We start from the raw sequence: 14,707 nt of genomic DNA, 5'->3' as shown, positions 1-14,707 counted from the left end.
AGGCTACGCAGACAGCTGCGGGCTGATTTTCGTAGCCAAGAGAGGGGCCATTGATATTTGCCCCCCCCCCCCGGCTACATTTACCAGCCCCCAGCCGCCCCAGAAATGGCGCATCTGTAAGATGCTCCAACTCCGGACCTTAACTCCTATCTTCCCGCTCCCCTGTAGCGGTGGGATATGGGGTAATAATGGGTTAAAAAAGTATTATAATATTCTTAATTTCACCATACTTACCATACTCGATCGCCTGCAAAAAATAAAAAATAATCAACCAACCGTATACTCCCTGTCCGACGCAGTCCAATTAATAGCGAGTGTCCTACGATGATCTCCCCTATAGAACAGTGACACCGGGTGATATCACTGCTCTATAGGCCTCCACTGACACACTGACAGGAGACAATGGCTCCTGCAGTGCATCACTGAGGTTACCTGAGCTCATTGGTCTCACTTTATATGAAGAAAAAAGAGTGGCAGCACAGCCTAGCGTACGAGATACACAGTGGGGTGTAAGATTTACATGGAGATTCTGACGTGTCTGGGAGGTGCTCGCATCCAGAATGAAGACAAATATATGCGGTAAAAAAGAAAAAAATGCGGCAACACTCACCGAACCTGTAGTGCGGATTAGTCCTTTTATTGAAGTAACATGAATGTGAACATATCTTCACGGCACGGGGGAAACAACGACAAATGAGGTGAGCGGGGAGAGGGGACGACGGCCGTTTCACGCCAAGCAACGGCGCTTCTACGGGTCCACCCGTAGAAGCGCCGTTGCTTGGCGTGAAACGGCCGTCGTCCCCTCTCCCCGCTCACCTCATTTGTCGTTGTTTCCCCCGTGCCGTGAAGATATGTTCACATTCATGTTACTTCAATAAAAGGACTAATCCGCACTACAGGTTCGGTGAGTGTTGCCGCATTTTTTTCTTTTTTACCGCGGTCTCACTTTATGGCAAAGCTGCGTGGGAATTTTCCCACACAGCAGTGCCACAAGTGAGAGTAGGAACTATTTCTCATAGAGGCGGAGGGATACAGTGCGGAAGGATACCTTCCGTCATTGTATCCTGGAGCCCCTGGAGAGCAGTCGCATCAGCTGATGTGGCTACTCTCCATGGGAGATCGTCGTGGGACACTCGTATTAATTGGATATCTGTGGACACAAGGAGTATACTGTTTATTATTTTAATAGTTTTTACAGGTGAGCAATGGCTTCGGGGATCAAGGTGATGGTGAGTATATACTCTATGTGTTGTGTACACTCACTGGCCACTTTATTAGGTACACCTGTCCAACTTCTTGTTAACACTTAATTTCTAATCAGCCAATCACATGGCGGCAACTCAGTGCATTTAGGCATGTAGACATGGTCAAGACAATCTCCTGCAGTTCAAACCGAGCATCAGTATGGGGAAGAAAGGTGATTTGAGTGCCTTTGAACGTGGCATGGTTGTTGGTGCCAGAAGGGCTGGTCTGAGTATTTCAGAAACTGCTGATCTACTGGGATTTTCACGCACAACCATCTCTAGGGTTTACAGAGAATGGTCCGAAAAAGAAAAAAAATCCAGTGAGGGGCAGTTCTGTGGGCGGAAATGCCTTGTTGATGCCAGAGGTCAGAGGAGAATGGGCAGACTGGTTCGAGCTGATAGAAAGGCAACAGTGACTCAAATCGCCACCCGTTACAACCAAGGTAGGCCTAAGAGCATCTCTGAACGCACAGTGCGTCGAACTTTGAGGCAGATGGGCTACAGCAGCAGAAGACCACACCGGGTACCACTCCTTTCAGCTAAGAACAGGAAACTGAGGCTACAATTTGTACAAGCTCATCGAAATTGGACAGTAGAAGATTGGAAAAACGTTGCTTGGTCTGATGAGTCTCGATTTCTGCTGCGACATTCGGATGGTAGGGTCAGAATTTGGCGTAAACAACATGAAAGCATGGATCCATCCTGCCTTGTATGGAGCATCTTTGGGATGTGCAGCCGACAAATCTGCGGCAACTGTGTGATGCCATCATGTCAATATGGACCAAAATCTCTGAGGAATGCTTCCAGCACCTTGTTGAATCTATGCCACGAAGAATTGAGGCAGTTCTGAAGGCAAAAGGGGGTCCAACCCGTTACTAGCATGGTGTACCTAATAAAGTGGCCGGTGAGTGTATATGTACTGTATGTCTATATGTATGTGTTGTATGTACTGTATGTATATACTGTATGTTGCATGTACTGTTGTATGTTGTATGTACTGTATGTCATATGTTGTATGTACTGTTGAATATTGCATGTTGTATGTGCTATATGTTGTATGTTCTGTTGTATGTTGTATGCACTGTTTGTCATATGTTGTATGTCATATGTTGTATGTTGTATGTTGTATGCACTGTTGTATGTTCTGTTGTATGTACTGTATGTCATATGTTGTATGTACTGTTGTATGTTGTATGTGCTGTATGTTGTATGTTATGTTGTATGTATAGTATGTACTGTATGTTGTATGTACTGTTGAATGTTCTGTATGTCATATATTGTATGTAGTATGTTCTGTATGTCATATGTTGCATGTACTGTATGTTGTATCTACTGTTGTATGCTGTATGTTATGTATGTCATATGTTGCATGTATTGTATGGTGTATGTTATATGTTGTATGTACAGTATGTTATATGCTGCATGTACATGTTGTATGTACTGTACATTGTATGTACTGTATGTTGTATGTACTGTATGTCATATGTTGTATGTAGTATGTACTGTTGTATGTTGTATGTACTGTTGTATGTTGTATGTACTGTATGTCATATGTTGTATGTACTGTTGTATGTTCTGTTGCATGTTGTATGTGCTGTATGTTATATGTTGTATGTTCTGTTGTATGTTGTATGTACAGTATGTACTGTATGTCGTATGTACTGTTGTGTGTTCTGTATGTCATATGTTGTATGTAGTATGATCTGTATGTCATATGTTGTATGTACTTGTTATATGTTGTATGTACTGTATGTTGTATGTACTGTATGACATACTGCGGAATTGACATGCTGCAGAAAAAACAACGCTGCATTCCCGTGCGTTTTTTTCCGCAGCATGTGCACAGCGGATTTGGTTAACATGCTACTGTTAAACGCATGGAAAACTGCTGCAGATCCGCAGTGTCAAAAATGCTGCGGATCCGCAGGAAAATCCACAACGCGTGCACATGGCCTTAAGATCTCCAGAGAGGACACTTATCTCCCTGAGAATCTGCCACTGTGAGCCTTGGAAAGACCATAAAAAATAGCACTAACTAAAAATGCCTATATCTCTGGAACCATATGGTGGATTTAAAAAAAAAAAAAGAAGAAGAAACAGAATACTCAATGGAGCAGCGGGAATACAACAAGAGTAATAACTGGCCACTTTTGAATTGGTGACCAGTCCCCTTTAAGGAAGAAGTCAAAGAAATTAACTATAGTGCTGCAGATATGAAAACAGTAGCTTAATGTCACAATGGGTGAAAGGGAAGCTAGGTGCACAACAATGGTGAGAGGGAGGGGGAGCCCAAACACTAGGAAAGGGGGGAGTGGAGACCCCTAGGCTGATCTGACAACACCCTGACCCAAAGTCCCTAAATAGGTTCCGTACCTATCACCGAGCAGGAATTTAATCCCTGACTGCCCCTAGTGATAGACTCTGGATAGGGAGGGGACGGGGTGCGCACTAATGACAAAGCACGAAGACAAATACACTTAGTTTGAGACTACACAAGAGAGTGCAAGCCAGCAATCCTCCAACAGGCTCCAAGAAGAAACTAGTTGACTTCTACTACTTCCAACAGACAGAGGTAAATAGAGCTAACACCAGCACTATGCTAAAGGGACTCAGGGTATTTAAACATCCAGAAAGGGTGTGTCAATAAGCAGCAGAATGTGGAAGTCGCTGCTGGGTAATAAAGGGAGAAGGATATTACTCCATACAGAGATGAAATTCAAGAAGGTGCTTGCAAAGCCAAAATGCAATGACCTTCTACAGCCGAATACAAAATCACTGTCTGTCGCACCTGGCACATCCGTAACACCTAACTCAAAGCAGATGGTAGATACTGTGCCCAGAACCAACAGAAAATATCAAAGAATATAAAGCGAGTGCTCTTAGTCAGCATAGCTGGGAATATTTGCAATAAGTGCGAACATGGTTATATCGCAGCTATGCCAACAATGAGTTCAGATTCAGTCATCTGAAATTAAAAATAGCTTTCCCAAAGGTTTTCCTGATCTCATCCTTGGGACTAAATGTACTTCTCTTGCACAAGGCTGTACAGCGGACTGGTTGTGAGCAGCATCTGACCAGGTTGCCCTCACAACCAGTCATTTTCAGTTGGATGCAGATTTAGTATGCCGTTTCTTGAGATACAGACGCTTGGAAAAAAAACATTAGTTTAGTTACTTCAGATTGTGAATTATATGCTGATTAAGGTCATGCATTTGGGCAAAGGAAACAACATGCACAATTATGTATTACAAAATAAAACACTAGGAAAATTGTCTCTGAGATAGATTGAGGAGTATTGGTGATTAATAAACTCAGTTTTAGTGATCAGTAGCAGGTGGCTGCCGCCAAGGCAAATAAAATCATGGGATGCATTTAAAGAGGTGTGGAGACACAGCATTATATCTTAATTAACCAGAAGACTATTTTTAGCAAATCAGAAAGAATAGACTGTTATCTATATGTTGACTTTTGAATTTAAGCATTTCATTCTGGCTGGTCAAGAAAATAGACTTTTGCTTGTGTAAGCCGGTAATATTGATATGTACGCTGACATGTGATATAACATATTTTGCTCTTATCCTTGATGACTAGTGATGTTTCCTGATATGCTAATTATACATTGTTTAGGCTAGGTAGTTTGTTGACGTTTAAAACAGAGAAGGAAAATCTATGTGAATAAATTGCATAATAACTTGGTCATCACCATTCTTCCCCTCATTTGTGGTGCTGGACAGAAGGACACTTGTTAAACATAAAAAAGGTGATATGCCTCTAAGAGAGAGAGACAGCCAGAGATTCTGCCAAGATATCCAAACATTCAGGGAACCCTACAGGACTGCTGCCAATACATTCTACAGGAAACAACCTAGGGGACCTCGGCCCCAGTTGGAAGAATACAGATCTGCTCCATTGACCATCACTGAACCATGGATACATTTGGAGAAAGCTAGGATTGGAATTCGCCAGTCACCTGGCTCCATGGAGATGTTCGGAGAAGCCGGGTTGTGACCCTCCGGTCAACTGGCCTTGTACCTAAATGGACTGTCATCTTCCTTTGCTTGTTGTTACCTCATTTCTCTGTGCATGCCACAGGTGGCATAGTCGACCCTGGGAGCTCTGAAGTAACAGCTGCCATTATCCCGGCGAGTCAGTGGAAAGGAGAGACTCTGGAATGTGCATCATCTTGGGGTATTTTGCTGGCACTGTTCTATGTGTTATCTGCCTGTTTTGTGGTTCAATAAAGCATTGCCACACTGTTTGACCCTCACACTGTGTTGTCTGAGTAGCTTTATGCCCACGTTAGAAGGAGAGCGGGCAATCGACGGGACGATCCCTGGTCCATGCGGTTTCGGCTAGCGGGCTTGGGCGCCCGCCAAACCCCCGTGTCTCCACAAGAGGCATAGGTAATCTTGACAAGAACAGGATACTGCAAGCTTAATATTGTTGGGGTTGAGATCACTGCCTTCAGGACAGCATATCTGAATGTGTAATTGGGTTGGTAACTCAAACTACTTTGTTAACTGTAATATTCCGCAGACTTAGTACTTGGAAATGCAGAGATGGAGGTGTGCAATTGATAACAGTATTACATTAAAAAAAACCTGCGATCTCATACAAGTGCCATGAAGCAATGCTTTTAAATCAGAAAGCATTACAGCATACAGATTGCTTATTTTGTAGCTCATTCTGATTACAAGCCTGTGTACAATATGGTTTATTAATCTACTAGGTAGATTACAGCTTGTTTTCCAAATGAGCATACTAAATATAGCCATAATAATATCATTTTGGCTGAGAATTAGTCAGCTGCACACAGATGACGGCTGTTTTCATTCTCTAATAATCCAACACTTAAAAAAAAAAGTCAACTCTTTCTTCCAACATTTGTCATAATCACTAATCTAGGAAACCGACTGATGTTTAATACTAACTAGAAATGAATGCATAAAAATGTTCACAAGCTGGTGTAATTTCCAATACCTACAATACAACACATAGATACTTACATAGAGTCTCATCATTGGCAATATGCCTGAATCTTTGACATACTCGAGCAACTTTGGAGACATCTCCATGAGTTAAAAGGGAAAAAATATAAATCCACAGCTCATCTGGGAGAAGAAGCCACATAACATTGTTGTTTGCTTCACATATCTGCCCATGAAATAGAAATAAATGTAGATGAAATCATTCAATATTATACAATGTCGATACTTTTCTGGGGTAGACAACATCATTTTCTAGTGGTTTGCAGATTGCCTAGTCTACTCTACCTACCAAATAATAGAAAAGATTTGAGATGCATGGCGGGGTGCCTGCTGAAGTCAATGGCAGCACACCATGAGGCAGCTATGGGGCCCATGAATCTAGGGGGCCTGCTTTCAGCACCAGGTTCCCCCCCCCCCCCAGCAAGGTACTGCATTTTCAACTGTATTGGCATCCTAAATGGGGGGGGCATCATATTGTATAGAGGACTGTGTTGGGGTAACATATTGTGTTGGGGTCACCATACTTTGCCAGAGGGGCACAGTAGGATCATCATACTGAGTGAGAAGAGGGTACTGTGGAGGAATTAACTGTGAGGGTATGAACCTTGAACCTGAGATTGCCTGCTTATACTATATACTGCAATATCATAGTAGTGTAAACATATAACCCAGACCCATTACCACCACCTAAGGGATGGGTAACACTCTATTCAATCACTAAACATACTGATCCGCTAGGTAATTATTAAACTACACGCTGAATCAAGAAGTGTTATATTTTTTGGGATAAAAAGTTATAACTTTATTGACACACACAATACAAAAGATAAAACAATGCCTCATTAGAATACATTGAAAATCAATTATATAATGGCAGATAGGAGTAGAAAAATTCTTAATGGTAGCAGGAAAGCATAAGGTAATACATACATTCTTTCATATATTAAGCCTGACAAAAAAGCATGCTGAGAAAATATCTCTTGACAAAATTGAATTTAGCACATATTTTTGAGTTGAAAAATTATTAATATCCTTTAATTATACAAATTTATAGTAAATATGCTAAAAAAACTGAATGTCAATCAGATAGTCAGGTACAGTGAGCAGCAGGGGCTAGAAGGCTTGCACTATTTATATAAATTCAGGGAACCCTGTGCAGAGCCCCTAAAGAAAGCCGATATTAACTAGCAAACCGCAGTCACATTTACTGCATGCGATAGACCCAATATCCTGGTCTTAATGGAGTGAGCAGATAGACAAATCACACCTTTTAATTTGTGCAAAACTGAGCCATAACTTAGTATGGGCAGATAATGACTAATAAAGCAACAATGCGTAAATCCAGTTGTTCAACCAAGGTAGGCAAACACCACCATGTAACGCCCACATACACAAGCGCTAGACAGATTATCTAAATAGAACAAATGCCCAGTAACATATATGCAATCATCTTAATGTAAACGCCCCAACATAACTAGGCAGTACAGTCCGCCACTAAGTTATTTGCTGTAATTGCCCAGTAAAGATAATGTTCAGAACTACAGCTATAAATGTGTAGCTGAGGGTAAACAAACGCTAATGTGTTCCATGCGTCAACTTGCTAGTATAAGATAGACCTGATTATCATGAAGACTACTGCATACATGCATGTAACAATGTCAAAAAATATGGGGCAAAGAAAACTCCAACTATACATATTACCTAAGAATACGATGCTCCCTGCTTCCAGCCACACGTGGCACGCCAGTCTCTGCCAAACCCCGGTTTTGGGGGGGGGGGGGGTTGGCAGAGACTGGCGTGCCACGTGTGGCTGGAAGCAGGGAGCATCGTATTCTTAGGTAATATGTATAGTTGGAGTTTTCTTTGCCCCATATTTTTTGACATTGTTACATGCATGTATGCAGTAGTCTTCATGATAATCAGGTCTATCTTATACTAGCAAGTTGACGCATGGAACACATTAGCGTTTGTTTACCCTCAGCTGCACATTTATAGCTGCAGTTCTGAACATTATCTTTACTGGGCAATTACAGCAAATAACTTAGTGGCGGACTGTACTGCCTAGTTATGTTGGGGTGTTTACATTAAGATGATTGCATATATGTTACTGGGCATTTGTTCTATTTAGATAATCTGTCTAGCGCTTGTGTATGTGGGCATTACATGGTGGTGTTTGCCTACCTTGGTTGAACAACTGGATTTACGCATTGTTGCTTTATTAGTCATTATCTGCCCATACTAAGCTATGGCTCAGTTTTGCACAAATTAAAAGGTGTGATTTGTCTATCTGCTCACTCCATTAAGACCAGGATATTGGGTCTTTATTCGGACTCCCATGACAGCACTACGAGAGAGGGGATCCGCCCTTAAGGAACAGGAAACCTACAGATACAAAAGGGCGGCACCTCTCCCATGCATCAGTTGGTTTCCTGTTCCTGAAGGGACTGGATCCTACAGAAGATTTCTACAAGGAATTCCAGGCCGGCCGGACCGATTTAGGTAGCAAGGGGGTCTCCTACCTCGGCCGCTGCGGGGTACCTGAGGTAGTCACGGTGGCCCTGGCAGGGCTGCACGGCGGTGGCTATTCAGCGAGGAGCGGTCGCCAGGGGGTGTCCTGTCTCCGGAGCCGGCGCGTGGTGAGTATGACGGTCCCCTCCCTCAAATGCTGTGGGCGCTCTGTGGGGTCGGCGGCATCATAGTGGCGCCTCTTGGAGTCTCCTGGCAAGGTCTCGGCGTCCCACGCTGTTCACAGCGCTGACAGGAAGCGCTGTGGACTAAGGGTGATGTCGGGGGGCGGAGCCGGCGGTGACTTCCGGGTCGCGGAGCTTCTGCGCATACGAAGGGGCTCCAAGATGGCGGCGCCCACCGGAAAATGTGTGCCGATCACCCTCAGGTGTCGGCTAATCCCCTGCAGCTGCGGGGGGGGGTGAGAATAACCTGAAGGCGCGGCGCAATTACGCTGACCGAAGGAGGGGCTATTTATCAAGCTCCAAATGCGCGTTCCTGGCTTCTGGCCTCCAATCTTCTAAGCATGGAGTCCGATCAGGATCAGCCGCCTCTGCTACTGGACGAAGCACCCCAGAAGCTTATGGAGAAGGAGCATGACAAAAGGAGCGAAGGATCTGGCCGCAGAAGCTCCTCCAGACAGGGGTCTGGAGCATCAGCCAGAAAGAATCCCCCTCGTACTTCGGTAGCTTTCTGGGTATGGGTATCCACTGGTAAGTGATCTTTGAGAATGTTCACTCAGTGATTAGTCTCCCCTCGTATATGTTTTCACAGGGGAAGAAAAACACCAGTAAGACAAAGCATAGGGAATGTGCCATCTGCGGGGTTCCCTTGCCTGACTCATACCCAAAAAAGCTATGTGACCCCTGTATCCAGCAGACGGTGAGGTCTGGGAGAGGGGGAGGGGGTTAGGCATTAGTTCTATAGACTAGTTTGCCTTACTTGCCCCCTCAGGTAGCAGAAGAATCCTCTTCTATTGCGGCCAGTCTGAAGGAAATGGTTAGGATGGAGGTTAAGCAGTCCATTAAGAGCCTTTCACAGACAGGAGGCTCTAAGCAGAAAACTCAGTGGTCGTCTGATTCATCTGTGGATAAGGACAAGAGCGTAGAATCGGACGATTCAGCAGCTTCATCCTCCTCCTCGGAAGAAGACGCTGCTCGTTTTTGTTTACCCTTGGAAAGAATAGACAAGTTAATAAAGGCGGTCAGAGGCACAATGGGTATAACAGAACCCAAGCCTCAACTATCTAAAGAACAAATGATGTTCAGTGGGTTAGATCAAAGGAAGCGCAGAGTTTTCCCTCTGAATGAAAAGATACAGGAACTTATCAACAGAGAGTGGAAAAAACCAGAGAGGAAAGGCTCCTTACCACCTGCACAGAAGCGAAGGTATCCTTTTGATGACCCAGCAGTAGGTAACTGGGAAAAGGCCCCAAAACTGGATGCGGCAATTGCCAAGGTAGCGAAGCGATCCTCCCTCCCGTTTGAAGATATGGGAACGCTTAAAGACCCTCTGGATAGGAAGGTGGATACCTTCTTAAAGGGAACCTGGGAAATGGCAGCCGGTTCCTTAAGACCTGCGGTGGCGTCAACCTGCACAGCAAGGTCAATGATGGTCTGGCTGGACCAGTTAGAGACCCAATTAAGACAGGGGGCCTCTAGAGACTCTATTCTCGCTGCATTACCAGTAATCCAGGAGAGGGCGGCTTTTTTATCGGACGCCTCAATTGACTCCATTAAGTTGGCAGCTAGAGCAGCAGGACTTTCTAATGCTGCAAGGAGAGCCCTATGGTTGAAATGCTGGCCAGGGGATATGCAGGTGAAAGAAAAGCTCTGCGCTATCCCTTGTAAAGGCGAGTATTTATTCGGGCCTACCCTGGATGAACTCCTGGAGAAGGCAGGAGACGATAAGAAAAAGTTTCCCAATATGTTTAATGCATACCGTCGTCCCTTCAACAAGAGAAGGATCAATCATGGAGGGAAACGCGCCTTCTCACCGGGTAGAGATCGATCCAGATGGGATGATAAGCGAAAACGAGGTACAGGTCTCATGTTTCGCCGTAACCCGACAGAAAGCAAAAAACAGGATCAATGACTGGCAATCCCGGTGGGAGGGAGACTGTTGCATTTCTCGGCAGAATGGTCGAAAATCACAAACAGCGTTTGGATAAAAGACACTGTTTCCCAGGGTCTCAAACTTGAATTCGTTCATACTCCACGGGAAAAATTCAAGTTAACGCCTTGGCGCTCATCTCCCACTGAACAAATTGCCTTAAGGCCCCGTCTCACTAAGCGATTTACCAATGATCACGAGCAGCGATACGACCTGGCCGTGATCGTTGGTAAGTCGCTGTGTGGTCGCTGGGGAGCTGTCACACAGACAGCTCTCCCCAGCGACCAACGATCAGGGGAACGACTTCGGCATCGTTGAAACTGTCTTCAACGATGCCGAAGTCCCCCTGCAGCACCCGGGTAACCAGGGTAAACATCGGGTTACTAAGCGCAGGGCCGCGCTTAGTAACCCGATGTTTACCCTGGTTACCAAAAAAAACAAACACTACATACTCGCCTTTCGGTGTCCAGGTCCCTTGCCGTCTGCTTCCTGCTCTGACTGAGCCGCCGTACTGTGAGAGCAGAGCGCAGCGGTGACGTCACTGCTGCGCTCTCACTTCTCACTGTACGGCCGGGAGTCAGTGAGAGCAGGAAGCAGACGGCAAGGGACACCGAAAGGCGAGTATGTACTGTTTGTTTTTTTTGGTAACCAGGGTAAACATCGGGTTACTAAGCGCGGCCCTGCGCTTAGTAACCCGATGTTTACCCTGGTTACCAGTGAAGACATCGCTGGATCGGTGTCACACACACCGATTCAGCGATGTCAGCGGGGCCTCAACGACCAAAAAAAGGTCCAGGCCATTCTGACACGACCAGCGATCTCGCAGCAGGGGCCTGATCGCTGGTACGTGTCACACATAGCGAGATCGCTATGGAGGTCGCTGTTGCGTCACAAAACTTGTGACTCAGCAGCGATCTCGCTAGCGATCTCGCTATGTGAGACGGGGCCTTTAGAAGAGGAAGTGAGGACTCTTTGTTCTAAAAATGTTTTGATGGAAGTACCGTATTCTCAGGCAGGGAAAGGGTTTTACTCTCCCCTTTTCCTAATCCAAAAACCAGATAACACTTATAGAACCGTTATTAATCTTAAGGGTCTCAATAAGTTTTTGGTAAAACATACTTTCAAAATGGAGTCCATCAATTCGACAATAAAAATGCTCTTTGAAAACTGTTTTATGGTAGTAGTGGATTTGAAAGATGCCTACTATCATGTACCCATTCATGATGATTTCCAACGATACCTGAGGGTAGCACTGCTAATGGAGGGAAGGATTCAACATTTTCAGTTCAGGGCACTCCCCTTCGGGATAACTTCTGCTCCTAGAGTGTTCACTAAAATAATCGCGGAAGTCATGGCGCATTTAAGGGAATCAAATGTCCTTATAATCCTCTATTTAGACGATTTCCTCATTGTCGGGATCTCAGTAGATCACTGTCTGTCACAATGGGAGATTGCTAAAGCTAAACTAGATCATCTGGGTTGGATCATAAACTTCGAAAAATCTAAGTTACAGCCTCTAAATATGCAAAAATTCCTTGGGTTAATATTAAATTCAGTAACACAGCAGTGTCTTCTCCCTATAGAAAAAATAGAGCTAATTCAGAGTTATGTGTTAAAAACAATTAAAACACCCTCCATGACACTTAGGCAAGCAATGTCCCTACTTGGGTCACTCACATCTTGCATCCCAGCTGTTAAGTGGGCTCAGTTCCACACCAGATCCCTGCAAAAAGAAGTTTTGTTCCATGACAGAGCCTTAAATGGCACATTAAATGGGAAATTAACGTTGGGGCCATTAACACTGGATTCCCTTAGGTGGTGGTTAGACAAACGGAATTTGTCAGCAGGGGTGCCCTGGATAGTAAATGTTACCCAGGTGATAACCACAGATGCCAGCTCTTCGGGGTGGGGAGCCTATATGAGGGACATGGTGGTTCTGGGACAATGGGAACCCTTCACAACATTCTCATCCAATCAAAGGGAGTTGTTGGCAATTGAATTGGCTGTTAAAAAATTCCTCATATATCTGCAGGGCCAGCACGTCAGAATTCTGTCGGACAACAGAGTGGCAGTCGCCTACATAAACCGGCAAGGGGGAACACGTTCCGAGACATTAATGCAGATCACGGATCGCTTGTTCCAGGTGGCAGAGCTCAATTTTCAATCTTTGACAGCTCTCCACATCAAGGGAAAGGAAAATATAACAGCAGATTTCCTAAGTCGAAACGTGTTAAAACAAGGAGAGTGGTCTCTCAACGAAGACATTTTCAACCGTATCATCCACAGATGGGGTCAACCAGTGGTGGATCTGTTCGCCACCAGAGGCAACAGAAAAGTAAAACTTTTTTGCTCTCTGAATCCCAGAGAGAATCCCCTGGCGGTGGACGCATTTCTAATAAAATGGGACTTTCCACTGGCTTATGCCTTCCCACCACTGAATCTGATACCTCTAGTGGTGAGGAAGATCAGAGAAGATCGGGCAAAAGTCATTCTTATCGCCCCCTTTTGGCCCAGAAGAACCTGGTTTGCCTGGCTCAGGACAATGTCTGTATCGGATCCTTGGGTACTGCCAGAGATCCCAAATTTACTTTCTCAGGGACCAATCTCCCATCCACAAGTGGCAGCACTCCATTTAACGGCGTGGAGTTTGAACGGTCACTGTTAGTAGATAAAGGCTTCTCTCCGAACTTGGTAGAAACGCTCCTAAAAAGTAGGAAACAAATAACTACAAAAATCTACTCTAGGACTTGGTGGAAGTTCTTGACCATTTCTAAATTTAATATCCAAGAAGGGGTGCCGATACAACAAATCTTAGAGTTTCTACAGAAGGAGTTTGAGCTAAAACTCTCTACTAGTACCCTTAGAGTACAGGTCTCAGCTCTGGGTGCCCTGTTTTCCTGTAATATAGCTAACAACTATTGGATAGCGAGGTTTATGAAGGCAGTCTGCAGAACTAGACCAGTATATAAAGACAGAACAGTTCCGTGGGATTTAAATTTAGTTTTGTCCTCTCTAACAAAACCCCCCTTTGAACCTCTACAAGAGGCATCGATTAAAATGTTAACACTTAAGACAGCCTTCTTGATTGCCATAACCTCAGCTCGCAGGATTGGGGATATCCAGGCACTCTCCAGACTTCCCCCATATACAGAGTTCCTGTCTGACAGGGTAATCCTTAGACCAGACCCAGCATATCTGCCGAAGGTAGCAACACGGTTTCATAGGTCGCAGGAGATAGTTTTACCATCTTTTATTCCTAATCCATCTAATCCTAAAGAGCAGGAGCTTCATACGTTAGACGTTAGGAGATCTCTTCTAGAGTATATTTCAGTCACCGATAGTTGGAAGAAGGATGAGGCACTGCTTCTTTCCTTCCAAGGTCCAAAGAAAGGATCTAGAGTATCAAAATATTTACTAGCTAGATGGATTAGGGAAACTATCTCTCTGGCCTATACAGCGGGTGGGGGACCAGCTCCGCAGAATCTGAAGGCACATTCCACCCGGGCCATGGCATCATCCTGGGCAGAAAGATCTGGAGTATCAGTGGAACAAATATGTAAGGCGGCCACTTGGTCATCCCCTTCCATGTTCTTTAAGCACTATCGGTTGGATTTGGGGTCCTCCTCTGATCTCACCTTCGGGTTAAGGGTGCTGCAGACTATAGTCCCTCCCTAAGGGCTGTCCCACACGTCCAGATAATTCCGGTACCGGAATAAATCGGTACCGGAGTTATCCGTGTCCATGTGCCTGGGAACTCACGTAGGCCATACGTGCGGCACACGTGTGCCGCCCGTATGGCGAGTGGGTACCACACGGAGCGTGTGGTACCCACGCGTGTGGTACCCTGCATCGTGCTGA

General features: G+C 44.9%; 1 protein-coding gene across 3 annotated transcripts in view; it reads right to left on the bottom strand.

Moving 5' to 3' along the window:
- The window catches only part of LOC143759897 (uncharacterized), a 200,576-nt gene that overhangs the window by 119,198 nt on the left and 66,671 nt on the right, over positions 1-14,707 (bottom strand). For all 3 annotated transcript variants that reach the window (XR_013212246.1, XM_077248988.1, XM_077248989.1), the window contains one exon: positions 6,251-6,398. Coding sequence is in view for 2 of the 3 variants with exons in the window: in XM_077248988.1 (XP_077105103.1) it covers positions 6,251-6,398 (148 nt within the window). In the remaining variant the exon portion in view is untranslated. The remainder of the gene's footprint in view (positions 1-6,250; positions 6,399-14,707) is intronic.

The sequence above is a fragment of the Ranitomeya variabilis genome, chromosome 1 (genome assembly GCF_051348905.1).
Source record: "Ranitomeya variabilis isolate aRanVar5 chromosome 1, aRanVar5.hap1, whole genome shotgun sequence".
Classification (NCBI taxonomy): Eukaryota; Metazoa; Chordata; class Amphibia; order Anura; family Dendrobatidae; genus Ranitomeya; species Ranitomeya variabilis.
The sequence above is the reverse complement of the archived record's forward strand: the minus strand, read 5'-3'. Positions and strand labels throughout refer to the sequence as shown.